The 26,810-nt window shown below is 45.1% G+C and overlaps 1 protein-coding gene across 1 annotated transcript in view; it reads left to right on the top strand.

The window, feature by feature from the left end:
- Positions 1 to 26,512, top strand: part of CHD6 (chromodomain helicase DNA binding protein 6) — a 239,720-nt gene extending 213,208 nt beyond the window's left edge. The window contains exons 34-37 of the mRNA XM_082271900.1: positions 4,100 to 4,543; positions 11,843 to 12,019; positions 23,210 to 23,329; positions 25,133 to 26,512. Coding sequence (XP_082128026.1) covers positions 4,100 to 4,543; positions 11,843 to 12,019; positions 23,210 to 23,329; positions 25,133 to 26,017 — 1,626 coding nt within the window. The 3' untranslated portion in view covers positions 26,018 to 26,512. The remainder of the gene's footprint in view (positions 1 to 4,099; positions 4,544 to 11,842; positions 12,020 to 23,209; positions 23,330 to 25,132) is intronic.
- Positions 26,513 to 26,810: the final 298 nt, after the last annotated feature.

Raw genomic sequence — 26,810 nt, forward strand, 5'->3', positions numbered from 1 at the left:
ATACTTGAGCTAGGATCTTTGTGAACACTCTTGGAGCTCTGGATAACCCGAAGGCCAGGACCACCAAAAAATTATGGTTTTCTATTGCAAAGCATAGAAACCTTTGATATGCTTGGAATATAGGCACGTGAAGATATGCATCCTTGATGTCTATGGATACTAGAAATTCCTCTTCTTGCAGGGAGGCTATGACTGAATGAATAGACTCTATATGGAAAGTAAAAACGTTTAGAAACTGGTTTAGAGCTTTGAGATCCAGGATTAGTCTCGCATTCCCCACTTGGTTTGGGGATTATGAACAGGTTTTAGTAAAAACCCCTGAACCTTTCGTTCTCCGTAACCTCTGTTATCATTCTTTGGGCCCCCAGCTGGCTCAACGCCAGAAAGAGAGACCTTCTCTTTAGGGGAACTGTTGGTTTACTTGACTTTATAAACCGAGGATAGGGGAACACCCAAAATTCCAGTTTGTACCCCTGCGAAATGGTGGAGATAACCTAGTTGTCTTGAATAGTTTCCACCCAAACCTTTGAGAACCGCAGCAGCCTTCCCCCCCCCCACCCAAGTAAGTGGGGGCGCCCCTTCACAGAGTAGGCTTAGAGGAAGACTTGGCTGATCTCTGGGCACAGGGCTTTTTCTGACCCTGCCCTTGGTTTGGTTCCGGACCCAGATGGTTGAGGCCATTGCCACCATCTGGAGTTAGAAGCACTGGTAGTATGAGTGCTGGGGATCTTAAAAGAAGGATGCTTGCTTTTCCTTTTCACAGGTAGCAGCGTACTCTTCCCCCCCCCCCCGTGATCTTTTGGATATACTTATCCAGATCATCACCAAAAGGTGTTCTCCTTGAAAAGGGAAGCCAGACAGTAACTTTTTACATGGTAATTTCCGCAGATCAGCTCTTTAACCACTTGCCGACCGCCGCAAGTAGATTTACTTTGGCAGTCAGCCCCTCACAGGCAAAGTGACGTATATTTACGTCACTAGCCTGTGAGGCTCTGGGGAGCGAGCGCGCGCCGCCGCCGGTCACGGACCCCCCCCCCCCCCACGTGTGACCGGCGGACCCGATGTCCGCCGCTCACTCTGCGATCCTCGGGGGAGGGGGAGAAAGGCAGGCAGCTTGTGTAAAAACACTGATCAGTGTAACTACAGCTCAAGCCACAGCCAATCACAGTTAGAATCACGCCCCTAGGGACACACACAGCCCCCTCCCTCTCAAATAAAGTTAACCCCTTCACTGCCAGTGTATTTTTACAGTAACAGTGCATATATATAGCACTGATTACTGTAGAAATGTCACTGGTAACCCCAAAAGTGTCAAAAATGTCAGTCAAGGGTCCGATTTGTCCGCCCCAATGTCGCAGTACCGCAAAAAAAATCGCAGATCGCCGCCATTACGCGTTAAAAAAAAAAAACAACAAAAATGACAAAAATCTTTCCCTTTGTTAGTAAACGCAATAACTTTTGCGCAAACCAATCAAAATACGTTTTTTGCGTTTTTTTTTTTTTTTTTTTTTTACCAAACATATGTAGCATAAAACAAATTGGCCGAAAATGTTAAAAAATTTAGATTTTTACTTTTTTTTGGGGGGGAATTTCACATAAAAAAATGTGAAAAATATTGTTATTTTTGCAAAATTGATGCTCTTTTTTTGTTTATAGCGCATGATCAAAAAATCGCACAGGTGATCAAATGCCACCAAAAGAAAGCTCTGTTTGTGGGGAAAAAAAGGACGTCAAATTCGTTTAGGTACAGTGTTGCCCGACCACGCAATTGTCCGTTAAATTCACGCAGTGCCGAATCGCAAAATACCCCCTGGTCTTTTAGCAGCCAAATCCTCCGGGGCTTAAGTGGTTAACTAAAGGATTCTGCGCATATGCACTGTCATCAGAGCAACCCGTGACATTTGCCTTTATGGAGTCCGTAAGAGCATCCACTGCGAAACATAGGGTGCGAGGCAGATCTGACAGATCTTCTACAGACTCTCCTTGAGAAGGAACGGTCTTGGACACTCGCTTCATACGGTCTTTTAAAGACTGTCAAACTCCTATGGCCGCTACTACTGGTTGTATCGCAGATCCTGCAACCACAAAGGAGGCTTTCAATAAAGATTCCAACATCTTATCTGCTGGACATTATCCACAGGGCAGGTTAAACTCTTGTTAACCGAAGAAATGGCAGCATCCACAGTGGGTATATTCCATTTCTTAGTAAACTTTTCCTCCATAGGATACAATAGTGAAAACCTTTTAGGAGGAACAAAAATCCTATCAGGATGATCCTAATCATTATACAGTGCATTGCGAAAGTATTTGGCCCCCTTGAACTTTTCGACCTTTTGCCACATTTCAGGCTTCAAACATAACGATGTAAAACTGAAATTTTATGTGAAAAATCAACAACAAGTGGGACACAATCATGAAGTAGAACAAAATTTATTGGATATTTCAAACTTTGTTAACAAATAAACTGAAAAATTGGGCGTGCAAAATTATTCAACCCCTTTACTTTCAGTGCAGCAAACTCTCTCCAGAAGTTCAGTGAGGATCTCTGAATGATCCAATGTTGACCTAAATGACTAATGATGATAAATAGAATCCACCTGTGTGTAATCAAGTCTCGGTATAAATGCACCTGCACTGTGAGGTATATTTATATTTACAGCTGTTTACAGATATTTAGCAGCAAACTAACATTTTTACATTACGTTAAAGCTAGCTCCAGTCCAATTTTTTTTTTTAACTTTTAGGTAGAGTTGGGGAAATGGGTAGAATTTCTATCAGAATTTTTTTACGGTCTATGTTCCCATTAAAGAGGTTTTCTATCACTTCCTTTTTTGGTATATGAATCTAAAGTCCAGACAGTGGGGACAAAGACTGCAACAAAATGCGTTTTTTCCAGTAAAAAGCAGAAAGGTCCCGTCCCTTCGGAGCCCCGTGACTCCTGCGCGAACGCACGATAGTGACGTCATTACGGCGCAGCCAATCAGACAGCCAAGGCATGCAAACCCGGAAGGAAGGCTAGATGAAGAAGGAAGCCCTATCAGCAGTGACAGCGCTTCACTGGAGGGCTTCATTCTAAGGTAAGTATTTCATAATGTGCACATTATGCCTTTACCTTGCAGGGTTTAAAAAAAATAATAATTGGTGCGGTTTACTAGTGCTGCCTTCAGGTGAGCTAGTGCATATGTACAAGTTAAGCCAGTCTGTTGTGTTCTTGATTAAAAAGGAGCTTCAGTTAGGTTAAAAAAAAAATTGCTAATTACAAATACTGTAGATGCCGACTAAATAAAAGATCACCAGCCCCAGGGATCCAGTGCTGTCTTTGCCTATTCTTCGCCGGTCTTCAGGTCTCCGAGACAGCCATGCTGACTGTGGTAAGGGGGTTGTGACTCCTTGCAGTTTCACAGCCAGCTTCCCACTGTTGTGGGAGAAGGTACCTGTCAAAACTAGGTACCCCCCAAAAAAGTGTTTACAATAAGGATAGGGGGGGGGATAAGCAGGACTTCCATTTTTAGGTGAAGTTCTGCTTGAAAGTAAAACTAAAGGCAAAGCTTTTAATATTGTTGGATGGAGTAAGGGAGGGTTTTAACCCCTGTATGGTTTATTTTTTGCCATCTTTGTCCCATTGGGGAGATTTACCTTCACTTCCTGTCCCATAGCCAAAACCGGAAGTGAGAGGAAATCCCTGCAAATAAAGAGAATCTCTTGGGGACCCCCAGGTTACCAGAACTAGTGTCCCCATTGGAAGATATCCCCTCTGTTACTTTTTTTTGGGGACAATCCAAAATGTGGGAGTTTCTTTTACTTTCAATGATAATGGTAAACAGGACACATAGAGAAGGTGAATCTCCCTAATGTGTAACAGAGAGCAAAAAAAAAAAGCTGACTGGTGTTCTAATCCCTTTTCACTCCATCCAAAACGAACAAAAAAGTTTTGCCTTTATAGTTATTCTTTAAGTAACCCTGACTGCAAGCAGACAGCATGGGAATAATAGATGTCAAGTGTGTTCTTGTGAGTGCTGGAATCACAGCAGCTAAGTATTGAGCAGATCTTCTATTAAAGTATTAAAATATTCTTTACCTTAATTCTTTAATCTTGCAGGAGGCGATAACTGCTCCAACATTTTCCAACGATGAACGTAAGCCTCGAAAACCATTTGAGTTTGACGGTGACCGGTCAGACATTAAGCCCCGGGTTTCCCAGCATCTTACTCCACAGCATGGGAGGAGCTCAGCAGCTATTAACGGCTGGAGAGAGACTGCTATGGAGCTTTGCAGAGAACAATCTGCAGCCACCAGCTCAGCCTACTCCATCAACAGCAGTACGCCCAAGGTGGCAGGAATAGGCGGTCTGCAGAGCTCCCTGGGCATGGACTTGTCAGGAATCCTGCAGGCTGGTCTCATCCACCCTGTGACGGGTCAGATTGTAAACGGAAGCCTGCGCAGAGAGGAATCTGCCCTCCGGAGGAGACGAGGAAGAAGAAAAAATGTTGAAGGGATGGACCTTGTGTTCCTAAAGGACAGGGGAATGCATGCAGGAATTGTGGTAAGATGTTAAGTCAGCATTAACACATTCAGCAGGCTGAGAATAGTTTTCTTTTGATTAAAAAACATGGGCTTTGTATAAACAGTAAATTGGGAGTATAAAAGATCTGTGACAGAAACTAGGTCTGTTTCTTTTTACAAGGAAGCAGGTCTACAAGTAATTATCTTTAAAAGGATGTAATTTTTAATTTTAATAGTGTTGGGTCAGTTTTTTTTTTTTTTTTTAAATTATGTTTCTCTTTTGTTCATTGACGGAAACAGCTCCTGATCTTCTTAACCATTGGGTTACACTGCCCCCTACAGGAGTAGGACACTAGGCAGAAAAAAAGTCTGGATACACCTAATTATGTTTCTCTTTTGTTCATTGACGGAAACAGCTCCTGATCTTCTTAACCATTGGGTTACACTGCCCCCTACAGGAGTAGGACAATAGGCAGAAAAAATGTCTGGCTACACCTATGGACAGTCCCAGGGGGTATACTCCCTCTCTCTTCTATAGGTACTCCCTAGTCCTGGCAATTTTTTCTTTTTAGATAGGGCGATGGGCTGGATAGTCTAGATCCAGTGATCACCCCAGTCTGGCGAGCGAGCGTGCGCAGATCTCAGCTCCGCGCTAGATCAGCAGTGACATAGCCCCGCCGGACGGGGCTGGCCTGCAAGTTAAACGCCTCACGAGGTCACATACAACCGGGTCGCAGCATTCCTCCTGGCCAACAGCCCCCCAATTTCGATGGAGAGGAGGTTCTGTCTGGAGCGGTGCCCATCTGGTTCCTGGTATAGTAACTGACTGTCCCCCCCCCCCCCCCCCCCTCTCCCCCTGGAGGGTTTTTGGGTGGACGTGGGCCCCTCCATGGGATGGTCGGACCCCTGGGTTCCCCTCCTTCCCGTTAGGAACCCCCCTCATCAGTTTGGTGGTCCCTGTGGGCCATATCGCCCCCCCCCATCCATCTCTCCCCCCCCCTTTTACTAGCACTGGGGCTGTGGGGTGGCCTGGTCCACCGTCTGGGGTGGGGGCAGGGTGCTGTGCTGGCAATGGGGGGCGGCCATGTGATTGGCTGTGGGGGGGGCTGTACCTTGTGGGGGCTCCTGCCAGGGGCCCCTCTTCCTGCCTGTTCCGTTTTATGAGGCCTATGGATCCCTCCTGGATCGCTGGGAGCCTCGTGGTGCCGCTGCTTTGCTGTAGCCTGTGTGCTGAATGCACGGCATGTTTGTGTAGTCCGGCAGCCATTTTGCGTTGGTTTGCCATTGAAAATAGAGGCGGCCATGACAGTGGAGCCCTGTGGGCAGCAATTTTGGCGGTGGGAGCCCCTCCTCATCCCCTGGTGCGGACTACTGGATATTTTCACTTCCTGATCGCCGCACATGGAGTTCAGATTAGCCTGGTGGCTGTTTCTGCTGGGTGGTGAGTCTGGAGGGGTCCTCTCCCTCTCTGCTGAGGATCGCACTGATGACGGTCCTGGAGTCCTTTGTGTCCCAGGTGGAGGTGGCTTTCGGGCAACGGGCTATCAAAAAGCGCCCTCTGTCTCATCTGATCCTGAATCTGATTTGGCTGCTGCGGACGTGGGTCTCCCTGCTGGGTCTGCGACCACGTGCCCAGAATCCTCAGATAGGGAGGATGATTCCTCTGCATCTCCGCACGAAAATGCGCTAATGGAAGCACTGATTGTATGATTGCGTGAGACCTTAAAATGGAGGACGACGTAGCTGCGACAGAGGTGCAGGTTCCTTTTGGCACTCACAAGCCATCCAGAATGGCAAAAGGTGTTTCCTTTCCCCGCCTATTTTGACAGAATTGACGCTAAAGAGTGGGGATGACCAAAGCGTCCCATTGGGGTCCCTAAGTGATTTACTAGGCAATATCCCTATGGAGGAGTTCCTTATTAAGAAATGGACTGTTCAGCCGGTGGTGGACCTTCCGGTTTCCAGATTGAACAAGGCAACCATGATTCCGGTTGAAGAGTCCCCGGCCTTTAAGGATCCAGCTAACAGGAAGGCGTAGGCTGTGGCCCGCATTATGTACACTCTGGCTGGTTCGGCACTGAGGCCGGTATTCACCATTGCCCTGGTGTCGCAAACTCTGAGTAGGCTAAGCTTTTACGCTGTGATCGGTGAACAGCTCCCCCCTGCCTTTGCTTAGCTGGTGAACCAGCTGGTCCAGGGGCTGCAGTTTATCTGTTTTGCCTCTTTGGATGCGGCTCCCCTAGTGGCTCGGCTCTTTGTTTCTTCTGTGTGTCTTTTGTCTCAAATGCTGGTCTGCTAAACCAGACTTCTAAAAAGGCCTTGCCTGATCTCCCCTTTTAATGAGATTGCCTGGACGACATCATTAAAGGTCTCGCATGGGGAAACAATACCTTTCTTCCTCAGGCTACTAAGGTAAAGGACCCTTGTCGTAGACGTGGGACCTCCTCCTCGGCTTGGCTATCACCTCTGCGTGCAGGGTGTCGGAATTGGTGGCGTTATCCTGTCGTTCACCTTACTAGGTGGTTCTTCGTCCCTGTTCGTCATTCCTTCCATAGGTTGTCTCTAATTTTAATTTGAATGAAGACATTGTGTTGGCTTCCCGGTGTCCCAGGCAAAAACATCCAATGGAAATTGCCTTGCATGCCTTTGATGTGGTCCATGCAATTAGGATGTACCTGGCAGCTTCACAGTCTTTTTTGAAGTCGGACTCCTTATTTGTGCTACGGATGGTCCTGGGAAAGGGCTGTCCGCTTCTTCTGTGACCATTTCCAGATGGAGCAGACAGACGGCCCATCCATCTATTCCATCAGGGGGTCGCGTTCCTCCTTTCCCTGTCAAGGCGCACTCTACTCGGGCGCTCAGTGCCTCCTGGGCCTTCCGTCATCAGGCGTCAGTGACGCAGGTGTACAAGGCAGCCACCTGATCGTCGGTGCACACTTTCACAAAGTTCTAAAAAGTGGATGTGTTTGCATCTGCGGATGCTTCCTTTGGCTGCAAGGTTTTGCAGGCTGTTGTTTAGAGGACCCAGTCCTCTTTGAGGGTGTATTGTTTTTTTCAGGTGAGCTCCAGTTGTTTTTGGTTTAGCCCCTGTTTACCTGGTTGGATATAGTTCGCCTTGGGAATTTATTTTTCGCTGTTCCCAACCCTCATGTTTAACACTGCTTTGGGACATCCCAGTGGTTAAGAAGATCAGGAGCTGTGTCCGTCAATGAACGAAAGAGAAAATGGGGTGTTTGACTTACTGTAAAATCCATTTTTCTGATGTTTATTGGCGGACACAGCACCCACACCTCTGTGGATTTGTAATTCTTCTGACACTGCTTGTAACAAAACAGAGTACCTATATCAGAGAGAGGGAGTATACCCCTGGGACTGCCCATAGCCAGACTTCTTTTCTGCCTGGTGTCCTAGTCCTGTAGGGGGCATGGTAACCCAATAGTTAAAAAGATCAGGAGCTGTGTTCGTCAATGAACATCAGTTAAATGGATTTTACGGTAAGTCAAAAATCCCATTTTTATCTGTTCCCTCCCGTATATGTGTGCAATTATTGTAAAAATTTTAAAGGACCTCTTTCATGCACACCCAGGATGCATGTGCATAGAAAAAAATCGGATTCCACAACACAATTCTAAAGGTCATCATTTAAAGTTAATGCTAAATAATAAAATGGACACCAGAGGCTGCTAGAAAGTGTAGCAAGTTAGTGTTTATTATAAAAAAGTTAAATGTAAAGAAATGCACTCACATTTAGTGAGATGAAAGAAGGCATATCTGTAAACCAAGGGATGTCATCTCAGGGACCCCAGGCTGTACTGCAGCAATCCAGGGAGGTGTAGAGAGAAGCTGCCTGCAGCATATAGAGCTAAAACTACACCAGAGCCAGTTGGACAGTGTGGGAATATTTAGGATGATGTCAGATGCCAGGGAAGTGGCTATGCATTTCAAGTAGGTAACGCCCTGAAGATAGCGGTATAACCCTATCAAAATGGATATCAAGATCCCCTTGATACTTAGATGACCTTTTGCTAAGGGAACAGTCAGTGAAGGGCCCTGTTGGACAATGTATCTCTACCTGTCTAGATTTTACAGAGGTCTGGGTGGACCCTGAACCTTAAGAAATCAGTGATGTTACCGACTCATTTCTTGGAGTTTTGTGGACAAATCAGTCCTGTCTTTGGACAGGCCGATTCCATTTTTAACCAAGGATCTCCCTGGCTTGATGGCTCTGGAATCCAGCTCTCGAGTTTGGGAAGTTCTTTCATCCAGTCTTTTGGAAGATAATCACAGCTGACACAATTCTGTTGGGCTGTGGAGGAGTCCCTGGGCGCATTGGACCAACCTGTTGGAGGGTTGTCCACTTCAGATTCATTCTGACAGTGCCACAGTGGTGACATACATTAACCATCTGGGAGGAACCAGGATTCCCACTGTGGCAAGAAAGATGGAGCAAATCATGTCCTGGGTTTTCATCCTGGAGTTTTTCTGTGAGAGAAATTCTCTCCTTTTATTTGGGTCTGGATCAACATCCAGCTCTTGGTACCATCAAAGGGCAAATTTATTAAATACTTTCTTCAGCTCTGTGTATACAAAGGAGCATGGGGATGGTATTGACAAAGCCCCAAATGATCCACAATGGGATATGGTCCAGAAATATTTAGACAGAATAAAGGTGGATAAAGTACCTGGACCAGATGGCATCCACTCAAGCATCCTACAATTGAGCTCTGTGATTTCAAAGCATTTGTTTCAAATTTTTAGGGACTGGTTAAGAACTGAAATGGTAGCACTGGACTGGCATAGGGCCAATGTGGTGCCTAGATTTAAAAATGGATCAAAGTCTTTGTCAAGTAACTATAGACCTGTTAGTTTAATTTCTATAGTCAGGAAGATACTGGAAAGTTTAATAAAACACCACATAGATGAGTTCTTGCTGAAACATTTTTTTTAGGCAACAGACAGCATGGATTCATGAAAGATAGAAGTTGTCAAATAAACCTGATTTCTTTTTATGAGGAGGCAAGTTAAACCTTGGACAGAGGGGTGGCTGGGGATGTAGTATTCTTGGATTTTGCAAAAGCGTTTGACACAGTTCCCCACACACGGCTAACATGTAAAGTATACAGGCTGGCTAAAAGATGGAATTCAGAGAGTAGTGGTTAGTGATTCTTACTCCAAGGTTATCAGTGATGTACCCCAAGGTTCAGTGTCGGGACCCTTACTTTTTAATATCTTAATGATCTAGAGTCTGGGATTAAAAGTACCATTTCAGTCTTTGCAGATGACACCAAGCTTTGCAGTGGAATAACTTCCTAACAAGATGTCTCCAACTTACAAGCCGACCTCCATGCACTGTTTGATTGGGCAACTATGTGGCAAATGAGGTTTAATGTTGATAAATGTAAAGTTATGCACTTAGGGGCTAAGAATATGCATGCATCATACATACTAGGGGGAGTACAACTGGGGGAATCTATAGTGGAGAAGGATCTGGGTGTTCTGGTGGATCATAAGCTTAATAATAGCATGCAATGCCAAGCTGTGGTTTCCAAAGCAAGCAATGTCCTTTCTTGTATTAAGAGAAGCATGGGCTCCAGAGAAAGATATCATTTTGCCCCTGTACAAATCCTTAGACCTCACCTGGAATATGTAGTTCAGTTTTTGGCACCAGTTCTCAAAAAGGATATTGAGGAACTGAAAAAAAATGCAGAGAAGAGAAGAGCAACCAAACTGATAAGAGGCATGGAGGAGCTCAGCTATGAGGGAAGATTAGAGGAACTGAATTTATTCTCTTGAGACGAGATTAAGGGGGGATATGAACAACATGTATAAATACATAAGGGGTCCATGTAGTGAACCTGGTGTTGAGTTATTCACCTAAAGGTCATCACAGAGGAAAAGGGGACACTCTTTACGTCTAGAGGAAAAGAGATTTCATCTCCAAATGCAGGAAGGTTTTTTCACATTTGGAGCTGTGACAATGTGGAATAGAATCCCTCCAGAGGTGTTTCTGGCCAGTTTAGTAGCTTGCTTTAAAAAAGGCCTGGATTATTTCCTAGGTGTACATAATATAACTGGACACTAATATTTATATGTAAAGTTGATCCAGGAAATATGATTGCCTCTCGGGGGATTAGGAAGGAATATTTTCCCCTGCTCTAGCAAATTGGATCATGCTTTGCTGGGGATTTTCGCCTTCCTCTGGATCAACTGTGGGTAAAGGATTGTGTATATGGTAATGTATGGTTGTGTTTTTTCTTTTTTATTGGTTGAGCTAGAAAAACTTGTTTTTTTTTTTTTCAACCTGACTAACTAGGTAAGGTTCACTCTTCAAGATATGAGTGCCTATTGGGCTTTTCAACATAAGGCAATCAGGTTTCTAGATTTGTAAGGTTGCCATCTGGTTTTCAGGGAACACATTCTCGAAGTTCCACCTGGATTTATGACATTTCTGCATCATCTAATGCTAGCTCCTTCCACAAGATCCTTCAGGTACCTCTTTCAGCTCCATGAGGACATCAGATTTCCTGTTTATGTTGGGAATGTTAGTGGTTGTTTGCTGTGTTTCCTACCCCTCAGTGGGCTTGCTTTGTGACTTCTCTAAGGCTAAAGACTCCTACATTCCCCACTAAACAGGAAAGAAAGTAGTATTTTTGTAGTAACTTCTTTTCTTGGAGTCCATTGAGAGGCACAGGTCCCCACCTGTGTTAATGATCATGCTCGCACTGCTTATTTTCTACAAAAGTGAGGCATGCTGGTAGCAAGTGGGGTTATATATACTAGGTGAACCTACAGTTTGTATGCCAGTGTACAATCCTCCTGTAGGTGGCAGTATAACCTGAAGGTTTAGGAATTCTGTGCAACTAATTTCCTGTGCTACTCCAAGAAAATTTTTTATGGTGAGTACAGAAATGCTTTTGTTTTTGGGGTTGCAAGTACATTTTTGTAAGACAAAAATCCACACTTTTTAGCATGTGTGAAATAGACCATTTAGTCTAGCAGTGAAAGGGGTTATACAGGCTTTTTTCGTCAACAGGGCTAATGAAAGCCTTTAAAAGTGAAAAATAGCAGAGGGTTCCACTGCTGGTAAAATTACAAAATATTTTGGCAACATTTCATGTTTGTTAGAGAAATATTCAGATAAGTAAGAAAAAAATAAATATTAGAAAATAAATACTTGCAAAACCTATACATGTTTAACCCGTATGGTTATTGAAGTTACTTTTTTGCATCTGGCAGTGTGGCTACCTGACCCAGTTCCATAGGAAAATTTCAAAGTTCTATATGCTGTCAATTCTAATGTTGTTTCTGTTCTTCTTTGACCTGGTTTGCTACCCCACAGGGGATGCGGGAAGATTCTGGCCAGCTGGGCGCTACGCACATAGAAGGCCCATCTCCCATACAGTCTGCCAGTACAGCTTCTAAAATGCACTCCGAAAAAGTGATTCCCAACAAGAGCCTCCTGGAATGGCTGCGCCAGCAGTCAGACTGCACAATAGACATACCAACCTATGGAGGTGTAAGTGCATGCTTTCTGTTGTGTTGCTTCTTGAATAATCTGAAATCAATCAGAACTTTAGGGGCTCCTTTCACACTGCAGGCCAGGGGGGCGGTGAAAACAGGTGGGTTAATTTACATTTTCAACCCTCCTGATTGTCCACCTACAAGCCGACACGGCAAACGAAGGGGATTGTATACATGCCGTGGCAAATTTAACTCAGCATGCTGAGTTTGACTGGCAGCTACCTGTCAATTTTGTACATTGAAGTCAATGGTGGCAAGATTGCCTCCTCGATGATTGGAAGCCACCCACTGCTCTTCCATCCTCTAAAAAGCAAATCCAACCTGGAGCGCTTCTTAGAGGGCGGTAGAAACTGTGTGATAGAGGCATTACTGTGCTTCCCAGCATGCGTTACTAGTGAATAATGGTTTTTAAATGGAGACGTGAGGCTGCAAGTAAAAGAGCATGCCAAAGCATTTTGAAAACAAGGGAGGATGGGGCAAAATATAAAAATAGGATTTCGTATGAACAGAGCATATATGTAGCCAAAAATTAATTTTAATCCTACAGCACAGGACACAGAGGATGACATGGTAATGACTACTTAAAGTGGAGTTCCACCCATTTTAGTAACTTTTAGATGTATGTAATCACCTTTAAAACTACTTTTACCAATGGAAACTTTTTTTTTTGCTAGGAAATACCTTATTTTCTTTTTTGTTCATCCTCTCCTCACTTCTGGGTCCGGCCGGCGATTACGTCATTCGGCGATTCGCAAGGGCTGCTGGGATGTATCTCATGGAATGAAATCTCGCATTATTACACAGGTGTCCTGAGCTCTACTATATGCATTGGATTGAGGCCGTGCTCTGCCCCGCCTCCGCCCCGCCTCCGCCCCGCCGCCTCTCAGTGAGGATATAATGCTTTCAGTCCTCGCTCACTGAGAGGGGGCGGAGGCGGGGCATAGCACAGCCTCAATCCATACAGTACAGCTCAGGACACCTGTGTAATAATGCGAGATTTCATTCCATGAGATACATCCCAGCAGCCCTTGCGAATCGCCGAATGACGTAATCGGCGGCCGGACCCGGAAGTGAGGAGAGGATGAAAAAAGAAGAAAATAAGGTATTTCCTAGCAAAAAAAAAAAAAGTTTCCATTGGTAAAAGTAGTTTTAAAGGGGATTACAAACATCTATGTAATCCAAGTTATTAAAAATGGGTGGAACTCCACTTTAAGTCATTCTGCCACCTTCAGGTAAATGGGACACTGGCTTAAACAAGGCAGCAATCCTTGCCCAGGCATAACCACTTTTAGCTCAACTAAGCCTCATTATTTGATGGGGTAGGGAGAGCTTCCTCCAGCTGCTACAGCCAATAGGCCAAGAGTGACTGTTCCCGAACCCTGTATGCACATGCGGGGACGGCCTGCAATGCTGCTAGTTTGTGCTGAATCCTGCTGGCAGCAATCAAATGTACAAGGAAAACTCATCAGCGGGGATCCAGCACCAATCAGCAGCAGGTCTACGACAGTGATCGAGACCCCGAAGACCCCTTATAAAGAAGGCAAAGGTGATGGGTCAGAAATTTGTGACTCTGGAATCCAAGAAGAGCTCACTTTGTAAGCAATAAACCTTGGGCTCTAAGCAGAAGACTACATCTCAGTTCAGCAAAAAGAACTAGACCCCCATATCCTCCAGAGTCTAAGGCAAATCCTCCTCACAGGCCCCCACTCGCACAGGTGTCAGGAAAAGCTGGAGTTTCACTGTTCTCCTTCTTTATTTATGTGCTCAATGGTATCTTCAGAGCCAGAAAAAAGAGGGGTCATTTCACCCATACAAGATAGGGTGAAGTGTCATAGCTTCTTTTCCAACCAGTTCCTGAAAAGTAAGTGCGCACCTGTGACCAATATGGGAAGTATGGCAAAAAAGCTTTGGCTGTATTTTCAAAGTAATGAAGCTGCACTAAGTTGTGGGTGTGGCAAATTGTGATAACAGTGGGAGGAGCTTAAAGAGTTCTACTCCCCCTATCCGCAGCCCAAACCTTTCACAGTCCATGTACTAAATAAAAATATGGTTACATTTCTGTGCCACAAGTGAGTGCAACAGACATATACAAACCTCAGCACACTTATTTTTAACAACTCTTCCATTACTTATGCTTTTCTACACATATCCTACTATAAAGTGTTACTAAACCCACAACCGTAAAATCAGTCTGTATATGCAGTAAAGCATGCTTGTTATACTCACTATGGAACCTAAGGGGTCTTCCTCTGCATTGTGTAAAAAGGCTGTTTGATCTGATCCTCCTCCTCTTCCACTGTCCCCAATCTATCTCCTGGTAAGACAGAGCCTTTGTAGTCACTCTGCACATGCTCCGTTTTGTGTGTATTGCTAGAGCAATTTATTTTTTTTTCCCCTGGGAGAGTGCATGTGATCAACCCAGGATCTTGCTGCCTCATAGGACAGTCAGAACAGAATTTAAAAAACAACTACTCCTACAAGCTTTAACCAGACACTGATACAAGTCACAAGACAGCTATATACTGCTGATGAGAAAAAGTATTTAGCAGTTTATATTTACTAAAATAATTGCATTTCCATGTTCTCTATACTGTGGGGGACCAGATATAGTGAATGCAGGCTCCTGGGTTTAGTAACACTTTAAGAAGAATTTCAGACTTGTATAATGTAGTTAGAGTGCAATGGTCAGGAGTATGAAATGTACAACTTACTGTCTATAGTGTAGGGCTCAGAGGTGCATATTTCATAGTGTCAGGAGTGCATAACAGAGTGTGCAGGTGCAAGCAGTGGTAAATGCAGAGACTGCAGGGACCAAGAATATATTCGGCAGAGGGTACAGGGACCAGGACTGTGCGATGCAAAGAATACAGGGGTCAGAAGCATATAATGCATAGGCAACTGTACAGTGTACAACGAATATTACCTCTCCCCATTCCACTCACAGCCAATCCCCTCGGTACAGGCCCTCTCCAGCACAGACCCCTCAGTACAGGTTACCCCCACAAAGACATCCTTATTTTAGAGAACACGGACATCCCTTCCTTCTTGTTTGTTCCACATTGCTTGCTACAAAAACTGAGGCTTAGTTTAGCATGCAGGGCTTGTGCCTGCATTGGGACTCTTGCCCCCCCCCCTTCTTTTTTTTTTGGGGGGGGGGGGGCAAGCCCAATTCACTTGAAGACCTTTATAACCCAAGTAGTCATGAATATGAAGTTCTCTGTGTCCTGTGATATAATGCAAGAAAAGGATTTAGAGGGAAACTAGCAATCCAATTTTTAATGTAGTTATGGAAAGAAATATGTGTTAAAACTCGTGTCCATGTTTTACTTCTCTTGTCATATTAAGAAGATTTCCGCCTTTTAGACAGTTGTCACATAACAGGTGTCCCCTTTGAAGGAATAGCCTTCACCTGTTCTGGTGACAGCGTTGTACATACACCTTAACTACTTGCCCTCCTGAAGATTTACCCCCCTTCATGACCAGGCCATTTTTTGCAATACGGCACTGCGGTACTTTAACTGACAATTGCGCAGTCGCGCAACACTGTACCCAAACAAAATGTATGTCCTTTTTTTTCCCATAAATAGAGATTTCTTTTGGTGGTATTTGTTTGCCACTGCAGTTTTTATTTTTTGCGCTGTAAACCAAATATTTAAAAAGAACAACATTTCTTTATCGTTTATTGACAGACACAACTCCTGATATTCTTAAACATTGGGTATACTGCCCCCAGGGGAGAACTGGGCCAGGGGGCAATTGCCCCCTGGGCCACTCTGATGTCCTGTAAAAAGGCTGCACTGCTTCTGCCACAGACATGTCTAAAGGATTCCTAGTGAAGAGAAGTAAAAAGTCCCCGCCACTAACCTACTGAGTGCGGGTTGAATACAAGGACAGAGCGCAGGCCCCCCCAGCATAGATGGTGTAAACTGTCTGAGCAGAAGCCGGTTCCATGCCCCATTGGAAACTCTCCTCCCCTGGTCAGCCCCAACCGAGCAGTCCCAGCTCCCCCCAACCGCCCACTGCTGGCCAGGTCGGAAACCCGGATTTGGCCGGTGAGTAGAGATTACCTGGAGCAGCGCTTCAGCCTGGAATGGGGGTCAGGAGGAGGCCGGAAAGAGGACGAGTGGGAGGGGGGTCTAGTCGCTGCACCATGGGCCTCTGGTTTGTACTTGCCTCCTGGGCCCAAAGTTGCCAGTCTGCCCCTGACTGCCCCCTACACAAGTAGGACACTAGGCAGAAAAAAAGTCTGGCTAGGCCTATGGGCAGTGCCAGGGGGTATGCTCCCTCTCTCTGCTATAGGTAGTTTTTTTCTGCCTAGTCAGGAGTAAGGACCTAGTTCCTTGCTTAGATCTCTGGTCCTGGCAAAAAATTTTCTTTCAGATAGATTTTTTTACTCCTGTTTTCACCTGTGATATCTACAATTAACTACCGGACTGGGCAACCGGCTGGATAATCTAGATCCAGTGGTCACCCCAGTCTGGCCAGCGAGCGTGTGCAGACCTCAGCTCCGCAGCATACCTCAACTCCGCAGCATACCTCTTGCCTGCAGCACCCCCATTCCGATGGTGAGGTGGTCTGTCTAGAGGGGTGCCCATCCGGTTTCCATGGTGTGATAAGTAGTGTTCCCCCCCCTTCCAATGGTGGCCTTTTGGGGTGGACGTGGGCCCCTCCCTTTCTTCCCACATAGCGTCCCCCCTCATTTATCAGGGTCTCCCTGTGGACCATCCCCCCTTCAACCACACCTAGCTCCCCCCTCCTTTCCCCCCAGGGGTAGCCATACCTGTTGTGTCTGTTTGGGGGTGTTGAGCAGGGAGGGGGAATGATCCTGGGGGGATGCTCCTGGTCAGGGCTCCTGCTTCTGCTCTATCCTGAGTCGGTGGTGGTGATTCCCAGTGAGTGCAAAATGCCTCTCTCTTTCTGCTATAGCAGCAAATTTGGTGCGCTGGGGCTTGTGGTGCCGCTTGTGCAGCTGTGGGGGGTTTTTTAACGGTAATTTTTCTTTTTTTGCTACTTATCCCAGGGTTAACCAATGGAGTCCCTGGAGCATGTCTCACCACCTGACCCCCTCTCAGAGCCTGCGGGGCCCTCTGGGTCCCAGTCCGCTTCGTCTGCTCTGATGGTGGTCCTACAGTCACTAGTGTCCAGGATTGATATGGTCCTGCAACACAAGACGAGCAGAAAGCGCCCCCCCCCCCCCCTTCACCTGCATCCTCTTTCTCCTCAGATTCTGAGGTTGATCCAGCAGACACGAGTCACCCTACTGGGTCTACGTCCACGCACCCGGTGTGCTCTGATAGTGAGGATAATTCCTCTTCCACTATGGCCGCGCATAAAAAGGTGCTAGGGGATGCACTGATTGTATTGGTGCGGGACACTTTAAAACTGGAGGACGCAGCAGAGACGCTGGTACATTTCGGTACCCGCAGATCCTCAAAGGCGGCAAAGGTTTTCCCCTTTCCCGCCTATTTTGACAAGATAGTCGTAAGTCAGTGGGGTTTCCCTAAATGCTCTGTCGGGGTGCCTAAGCGTTTTGCTAGAAGGTATCCTTTTAAAGAGCCCCTGTTTAAAAAAAAAACTAGCAGTACCGCCCATGGTGGATTCTCAGGTTTCCAGGGTAAATAAAGCCACTCTTCTTTTAAAGACCCTTTTTACAAGAGAGCTTAATCTCTGGTCTGACACCTTTTTACCGTGGGCGATTCTATCCTTAGACGGGTGTGTACCAAAACTTTGGTTTCCCAGACCTTAAGGGAATGGGCAACGCTTTTGCGCCATGATTTGGAAGGGGAACAAATTCGCCCTAACTTTGTGGAGCTGGCAGACCAGTTGGTTCAGGGGTTACAGTTCATCTGCGATGCCTCTTTGGTTGTGGCTCCCTTAGTTTGCAGGGTCTCTGTAACAGCGGTGATTCTTCGGAGCAGGATTTGGCTCAAATACTGGTCTGCGGACCAGGCTTCCAAGAAAGTCCTGTCTTATCTCCCTTTTCTAGAAGATCGCCTGTTCGGAGCTTCCATAGATGAGATCATTAAGGGTCTTACGGGGGGGGGGGGTACTCTAAACCCGCATGCTACCAGGAACAAGGAGTCTCGTCGCAAACGGGGCCCTCAGTATCTCAAGACAAGGTATCATTGAAACCAGCTTGAACCCCTCAGGAGGTCCAAAGAGACTGTGGTCTGGTAAGCCGAGGGCAGGTCCCTCTAGACGCGCAGACAAGCCCTCTTCTGCCTGAAGGGGTGCCCTCACCTGTATCTGGGGTGGGGTACGTCTGTTTCTTTCCGGACCTGTGGACCTCCTTGATTCAAGACAGGTGGGTCCACAAGCTGATTCAGGCCAGTTACAAGATCAAGTTTCGGTCTTGGGCTCTGGCAAGGTTCTTCCTTTTCAACCTGCGTTTGTCCTCCTATGGCCTGCAAGGTCTCTTCGGGGGGTGCAAAATCTGCTCTTACAAGGGGTAATTGTAGCGGTTCCAAAATCTGAACGTTTTTAGGGGTTTTATTCAAACCTATTTACTGTTCCCAGGAAGGAAGGCAAAGTTCGTCCAATCCTGGACCTCAAGGCCTTAAACCGTGTTGTGTGGGTACAAAAATTCTGGATGGAATCCATTCGCACGGTAGTGGCATCCCCTCATCAAGGGGATCTTCTGGCCTCTATCGATATCAAGGATGCTTCCTTCATATCCCCATATATGTCAGGCAGCAGCATTCTCTTTGCTTTGCCATGGGCGCGGAGCAGTATCAATTCATGGTGTTACCCTTTGGTCTCACCTCAGCTCCTCGGGTGTTCACAAAAGTGCTAGCATTGTTGCGACAGCGGGGGATTGCGGTGCTGGGGTACCTGGGCGATCTTCTATGAGCAGAGTCTCCGACTGCTCTACAGGACAACTTGGACATCACTGCACAGACTCTGCAGGAGTTTGGATGGGTTTTGATTTTTCAGAAGTTTGCTCTGGTTCCATCCACCAAGTTGGACTATCTGGGTCTGACTCTGGACTCGGCCTCAGCCAGGGTGTTTCTCCTGCTGAACAAGTTCAAGAAGTTGCAATATGCCATTCGACTTCTTTTGTCCAGCAGTTGGTCGTCTCTCTGGACTCTGCATGCGGGTGCTAGGCCTGATGGTGTCTACCTTCAAGGCGGTTCCGTTTGCACAGTTCCATACGAGACCTCTGCAAAGGGAGATTCTTGCCAAGTGGCACAAGAATCCACAGTCTCTGGACAATCTGATCCTGTTGAGCCTGGATACAATAGTGTCCCTGGTTTGGTGGCTTCGCTCTCCGGCTCTTCAACAGGAAAAGTCCTTCCTTCCCCTGTGCTGGATGGTGATCATCACAGATGCCAGCCTGTATGGGTGGGGAGGTGTTTTGGGCACAGACTGTGCTCAGGGGTTTGGACTTTGGAAGAGTCTAGACTACCAATCAACATACTGGACCTTCGGGCGATCAGACTTTGTATGGCCTATTGGACAGTTCGTCTTCAGGGGTGTCCGGTACAGATTCAATTGAACAATGCCACGACCATGGCATATGTTAATCATCAAGGGGGCACCAAAAGTGTCCTAGCGGCTCGGGAAGTAGCTGGCATTCTAAAGTGGGTGGAACATTTCATTCCAGTGCTCTCAGCTGTGCATATTCCAGGGGTGGAAAATTGGCAGGCGGATTACCTCAGTCGACAGACCTTGGACCAAGGAGAATGGTCACTTCATCCGGAGGTGCTTCATTAGCTGTGTCTCCAGGGGGGAACTGCTGAGATGGACCTGTTGGCCTCTCGCCTCAACAAGAAGGTGCAGAGATTCGTGGCAAGGTGTTGGGATCCTCTAGCCAACGCCACGGACGCACTGGTGGCTCATTGGGGGCAATACCATCGGATATGTCTTTCCCCCTCTAAACTTCTGCCAAGACTTCTGCGAAAGATCGAGGCAGAAGGAATTCCGGTCATTCTTGTGGCCCCAGAATGGCCTCGCCGGTCTTGGTACGCTGACCTGGTACGGCTGGTCACCGATGTCCCTTGGCGACTCCCTCTCTGGGAAGACCTGTTGGCCGAAGGGCCGATCTTCCATCCTGCTTTACAGTCGCTGGCCTTAACGGCTTGGCTGCTGAAAGCCAGGTGCTGAAGAGTAGGGGGTTGTCTGACTTGGTGATTCCCGCACTGTTAAAAGCTAAGAAAATCTACCTCTAGGAAGATTTACCATTGCGTCTGGAAGTCGTACATTGCGTGGCGTGCGTGAGTCTCTGGGGGTTTCTATCCGTTCCTTTTCGGTGGCTCGAATTTTGGTGTTCCTCCAAAGAGGTGTGGAACAGCTCCTGGCCTTGGGTACCATCAAGGGCCAGGTTTCTGCCTTGGCGATTTTCTTTTTCAACGTCCTTGGCTATACATTCCTTGGTTAGCAACTTTGTTCAGGGGGTTTGCCATTTGGGCTCGTCTGTGTGGTCTCCGTAGCTTCTGTGGGACTTCAGTTTGATGCTGTCGGTTCTTCAGAAACCGTCTTTTGAAAATATTCACCAGATTCCCCTGCTTACATTGTCCCAGAAGGTAGCCTTCTTGGTGGCGATTACTTCCGCACGCAGAGTGTCCAAGGTGGCAGCTTTGTCTTGTCCATCTTATTTGGCAGCTCACAGAGATAAAGTGGTGGTTTGCCCTTGTCAGTCGTCTTTCCTAATGTCGTCTCTGGTTTCCATCTGAATGAAGACAATGTGTTGCCTTCCCTGTGTCCGAAGCATCCTAAGAAGATTGCCTTGCATTCTCTGGATGTGGTTCGAACGATCAGGGTGTACCTGGCAGCAACCGAGTCATTTATGAAATCAGACTCCCTTTTTGTCCTTACGGCTGGACCTTGCAAGGGGTTGGCCACATCTGCTGCAATAATTTCCAAATGGATGAGACAGACAATAGTGCAGGCCTATTCAATCAAGGGTCAGGTTCCTCCTCTTCCTGTTAAGGCGCATTCTATGCAGGCGCTTAGTGCCTCCTTGGCCTTCTGCCATCAAGCGTCAGTGACGCAGGTTTGCAAGGTGGCCAACTTTTGTCTGTGCACACTTTCACAACATTTTACAAAGTTGATGTGCTGGCATCTGCGAATGCGGCTTTATGCCGCAACGTTTTGCAGGCTGCTGTTTGAGAGGACTTGGTCCTCTGAGGGTGTATTGTTTTCAGGTGGGCTCCAGTTGTTCCTGGTTGAACTCCATGTTAGCTGGTTGGCTAGGTTTAGCCTTTGGGAATTTTTTTCTATTGTGTTTTTTTCCCACCTCTCATGTTTGACACTGCTTTGGGACGTTCCAGTGGTCAAGAAGATTCTGGAGCTGTGTCCGTCAATGAATGAAAGAGAAAATTGGATTTTTGTCTTACCGTAAAATCCTTTTCTCTGATGTTCATTGACGGACACAGCACCCACCGCTCTATTGAGTTGGGTTATTCTAGAGCTGTGTCTGTCAATGATCATCAGAGAAAAGGATTTTATGGTAAAATAAAAATCCAATTTTTTTTACTTTCTGCAATCTAAATAAGCGTATATTGTTTGGTTTGGGCAAAAGTTATTGCGTCTACAAACTATGGGATATTTATGTTTATTTTATTTTTTCTAGTAATTAGTAGCTAGCAGGACTGCGATATTGCAGCGGACAGTTGGGACACTGACACTTTTTGGGAACCAGTGACACTAATACAGTGATTAGTGCTAAAAATATTCACTGTCACTGTACTAATCAAACTGGCTGGGAAGGGGTTAAACATCAGGGGTGATCAAAGAGGTAACTGTGTGCCTAGCCAGTGTTTGTGCACTGTGCATGAGTAGCTTTTGCTAAGGGAAGGCATTGATCCATGTTTCTGCTTTGCAGTAACACAGGATCAATGCCTTCCCTACTGACAGAACAGCGATCTGCCATGTTTACATAGGCAGAGTGCCATCCTAACTGTCTGCCCAATAATCGGTGGATGCTGGTGGACAGTGAGTCTGCGGTACCTGCAGATCAGCTCCCGCTGTGTCTAATCACAGTGGGAGTGGGTCAGCGGCCCAGAACCAGAAGTGTCAGGTCACCTACTAGGTACGTGATCTGGCACAGAGCGGCCACCCTGATGCTGTATATGTACGGTGGGCGGTCTGCAAGTGGTTAAAAATCAGCTTTAAAAATCTCAACTTTTTCCAAGCAAGAGTTTGGACAGCTTTTCTGTGGTAATTAATGAGCTGAGGACTTTAACTAGCTGAACAACTGCTTAAAGTAAGAATAAATCTCCAATCTCTGCAGGAATGAAGTAGGGGGATCAATAATATGCCTTACAACAACAAACATGAATTAATGATAATGTTAAAATACTATTTTATTAGTAGAATTAAAAATATTTCATCTCTTTCCTAATGTTTTATATGTCTTCATACGGTAGCATAGTGCATCTATACAGGAGAAACTTGGTGGATCAACGTGTTTGTCACATAAGATTGCTTCATCAGGATCCACTTGCCATAATGTCAGATATGTACAGTACAATATCTAGAAGAAAAGATTTTTATTTCTGTAACAGATGACAGATCCATCATATATAATTTTTATTACTAGGGGATACAGTAATGACAGAGGTCAGTGGGAGGAACCACTGGTCGCAGCAGGGACCAGGAATCCTACGCTCTGGAAACCTACATACAGTCCTTTCTGTGATACAATTTTTTTGAGTTATTGATTTTTGATATATGTAAATGTTTTTGGGTATATAAAAATGATATATGATGGATCTGTCATCTGTTATATAAATTTCTTCTAGATATTGTACTGTACATCATATTTTTCTGACATAATCGCAAGTGGATCCTGATGAAGCAATCTTATGTGCGACGCGTTGATCCACCAAGTTTCTCCTGTATAGATGTACTATGCTACTATACGAAGACTTATAAAACATTAGGAAAGATATGAAATGTTTTTAATGTTCTTACATTTTTAATTGTACTAATAAATAGTATTTTAACATTATCATTAATTCATGTTTGTTTTTGGAAGGCGTATTATTTATCCCCCTGCTCCATTTATGTGATACAGAAATTAGAGGTTTATTATTAAGCATTTGTATATGGTGGATATGTCGCTTGACTATTGCAAAGGTCTTACACCCATCACTTTAGTTAAATAGCTGGACACTCTCCCCAAATATAAGAAAGACCTTAACCCTTTTATTTATGCCAATTCATTTTCTGCAACATTTTCCAGAGTTTGTCAGACAAACCTAAGCCAAGGCGTCAGCGGTACAAGGAACCGGTGAAACTGGATTTCAGCATGCTAGCTGGTGAAGAGAGGACCTCAGCTGTAAATAAAGATGCAGGAAGACGGGTAGGGTTTTTTTAAAAAATAAGTTTATATGAATATCCACTACATTTTTATTTTTAAAATAAACCGGTCATAAAAAAGCAGTTAGACTGTCATTCGTGAACTTTTTAAAAATGCTAGCTGCTTAGTCCCAAGTGCCAGTTGCCTGGTTGTCATGCTGATCTGATCTTTCGGCTTCACATTTACTGACCTGAAGTGAAAGTGTTACCAGCCAGGCCAAGCAGGCCACTAGCATTTTTAATTGGAACGTCAACTGTGCATAAACATATTTTGGCAGCCCTAGCCAGGTAGTAAAAACAGGGGCTGAACTGCTAAAACTAGTTAGAAACTCCACTGACTTATGTTAATGGTTGCTGCAGTAGTAAGGGGAATTCTCCGCCGAAGTCTCCTTAGAAGTGGACACTTCCAAGAATATTGAATAATAAAGAAAAGCAGCGCTAAATCATAATAGTGCAATCATGAATAATTATATGGTAAATAAAGTGGCTTGAAAACAACTAAACATGCAGTGAATAAATTATTAGCAAGATATATCATTGAAAAAAATCAATCATATGAAAGTGATATAAATAAATAGAAGCAAATTCTAGTCTTCAGTAACTGACAGTCCCGACGCGTTTCGTCAGTGACTTCTTGCCAGAGGGCAGGCCGAACGTCAAATATCCTAACGTTTTGGCCTGCCCCTGGGAAGACGTCACTGATGATGAAACAGTGGGATTGGCTGTTACTGAAGACTTCAGGCTTGCTTAGCTGTCACTCATGGTGTTCCTTTCTCAAGAGCTGACAGTCTGTTGGTTTTTTACTCATTTACAACTCATCAAAGGTACTTTTTATATATTTTGAATAAAAGGACTTGAATGTTAGCAGGCTTCACTGTGCTTGTTCATTTTTTTTTTTATTCCTGATCCATTTGGAGCTGCTGCTGAGCAGCCACTGCCTGTATTGGATTTCTGGTTATTTTGTGCTTTTATGACCATCATAATTTATAGTCTATGCTATGTGGTAAGAAGGGTATGCCAAGTGTTGGTGCTTGGTGGTGGATTTCATCAATCAACGTTACTTATACACTTTTTTGAACTTTATAGGACTTTTTTTTTATGTTCACCTAGCATTAGATTTTGCATCTATTTCATTATATCACTTTCATATGATGGTTTCTTTTAATGATATATTTTGCTCATAATTTATTCACTGCATGTTTAGTTGTTTTCATGCCACATTTACAATATGATTGTTCATGATTGCACTATTAGGATTCAGCGCCAATTCCTATTTTTATTGATTATTTACAGCTGGTATCATAGTTGGTTAAGTGGCTGCTTACCTTTTTGTTCTTTTTGCTTGACCTAGCGCTGATTTATTTTATCCAAGAATATTGAATGTCTGGTCCCCCACCACACTCAGTGATTCCTCCTGTCAACCACTACATTACTAGGGGATACAGTAGTAACAGAGGTCAGTGGGAGGAACCACTGCTTGCAGCAGGGGCCAGGAATCCTACGCTCTGGAAACCTGCAGTTAATTTCTAAAGCCTAACTCTAGCTAAAATTAGTTTTTCCTAGAGTTTTTATCCCTGTGACACACATACAAGAAATGCAGAGAGGATGGGGTTGAGGGGGGTGGGCTAGTGATTGTCGGTGAAAGGAAACCTCATAAACAGGAACTCCGATAGTAATAAAGTGAAATGAAAAAACAAAAAAAAAAATGGCTGTGCTTTAATTTTTGAGATTATTTACTGTACATTAAACATTTTTTTTTATTTAACACTAAATAAATTAATGCTTTTCTTTCTGTTTTTGAATTCAGGGATTTCTCCCAGAAGCAAAGTTCAGTAGAGTGTTGTCGGAGCCCCTACTTCATGACCCCGGTCCCAGGAGAAGAGGAAGGAGGCCCCGTACTGATCTAATAAAACCCCCTGGAACAGATTCTTCTTCATCAAGCTTGAATCCCCTTTTCATGAACGGCCTAATAGCTGGAATGGATATAGTGGGATTGCAGAACATGAGGAATATGCAGGGTATTCCTTTAACAGGACTAGTAGGCTTTCCTACAGGATTCACAGCTGTGTCTGCCAATGAGGATGTAAAGAGCACGTTGAGTATGTTGCCCATGATGCTACCAGGTATGACTGCCATGCCTCAGATGTTTGGCGTTGGCGGTATTATCAACTCTCCCATCTCTTCTTCTGTGCCAACGTCTTTAGCAAGCACAATAAAAGGTGGCGTCACCCAGACAGAGAAACCTGCGGAGGACAAGGACACATCCCAGGAGAGTCCAAATGATGCCACGTCTGTGGAGAAAACCGCAGGTGCTGCTTTTAAAGAGCATACAGAACCCACAGTGACTACCAGTAGCCCTGTAGCTTTTAACCCATTCCTTATCCCTGGCATGTCCCCAAGTCTGCTTTACCCTTCCATGTTTCTGTCGCCAGGCATTGGCATGGCAATACCAGGGGTTCAATCTAACCGCACATCAGAGGCAGGTGTCCACGACCCACAACGGAGGAGGAAGAAGAAGGTTAAGGGAGAACCCCAGACTTCTGAACTTGAGTCAGTGTCCTTAACTGAAGCCACAGACCAGGAGCAGCCCTCACCCAGTGGTCAGAACTGTGTAGATATAAGTGAGACCCCAGCATCTGAGAGAGAAGAGGACGATTCTGGTTTAAGAGAGACTCCAGACAATACCGTCTAGAAATTTGGTCCCCTCAAATCTCCCCTCTCCCCAGAAAATTGTGACTTGTGAGTTCATTCTCTCATGACTATTTCTAGCTTTCTGGCGTGTCCATCAGTCAACTCTACTTAAACTGCTCCACATTTTTTCTCCCCTGGTATGCCTGTAACAGCTCTCTAATTTAAGGTAGACAAAACCACAGCACGTGGGTGTTGTGGGAAAGCTGAATAATATTTTTTGAGATTTATTTTTCCCCCTCATTCCACTTTCTTTCTTTTTTTTTCTTTTGTTTATTATTTGCATCTTTTCCACTTAAGAACACCAGACTCTTGGTTTCAAGGCACAGTGTAGCACAATGCCTTAAAGCAGCAAGCCCTTCATCCAAAGACAGGCGTTTTGCTAAAGCAATAGGATTGGTGCTGTCTACAATCAGCTTAAAAAAGGAAGGAGAAATGAATTGTACTCATTCACTAAACTCTTGAAGTGGGTTTTATGCTCGACACCTTTTCACAATCATCATCTCCTGACATAAAAGTTGGGCAAAAAATAGGTTTATTTCTTTTTGTTGTCAAAAGGATCAGTAGTGTTGTTCCTTCAGTTTAAGGGAAGCGATACCCACGACTAAAAACAATATAGTAGCTTAGAGGCTATTTATATTTTTTTGAATTTCATGTACCCTTTAACAGCATTTAATTTCCAAGATTTGTAGGCACCCCGTTCACTGTGAAAGAATGGCATGAACTGCTGCAGGTTGGCCATGCCCTAACAATTAGGTACAGCAGTGCAGACGCTTGCTTTTGAGGGCATCTGGAGA

Source organism: Pelophylax lessonae, assembly GCF_965119305.1.
Source record: "Pelophylax lessonae genome assembly, chromosome: 11".
Taxonomy (NCBI): Eukaryota; Metazoa; Chordata; class Amphibia; order Anura; family Ranidae; genus Pelophylax; species Pelophylax lessonae.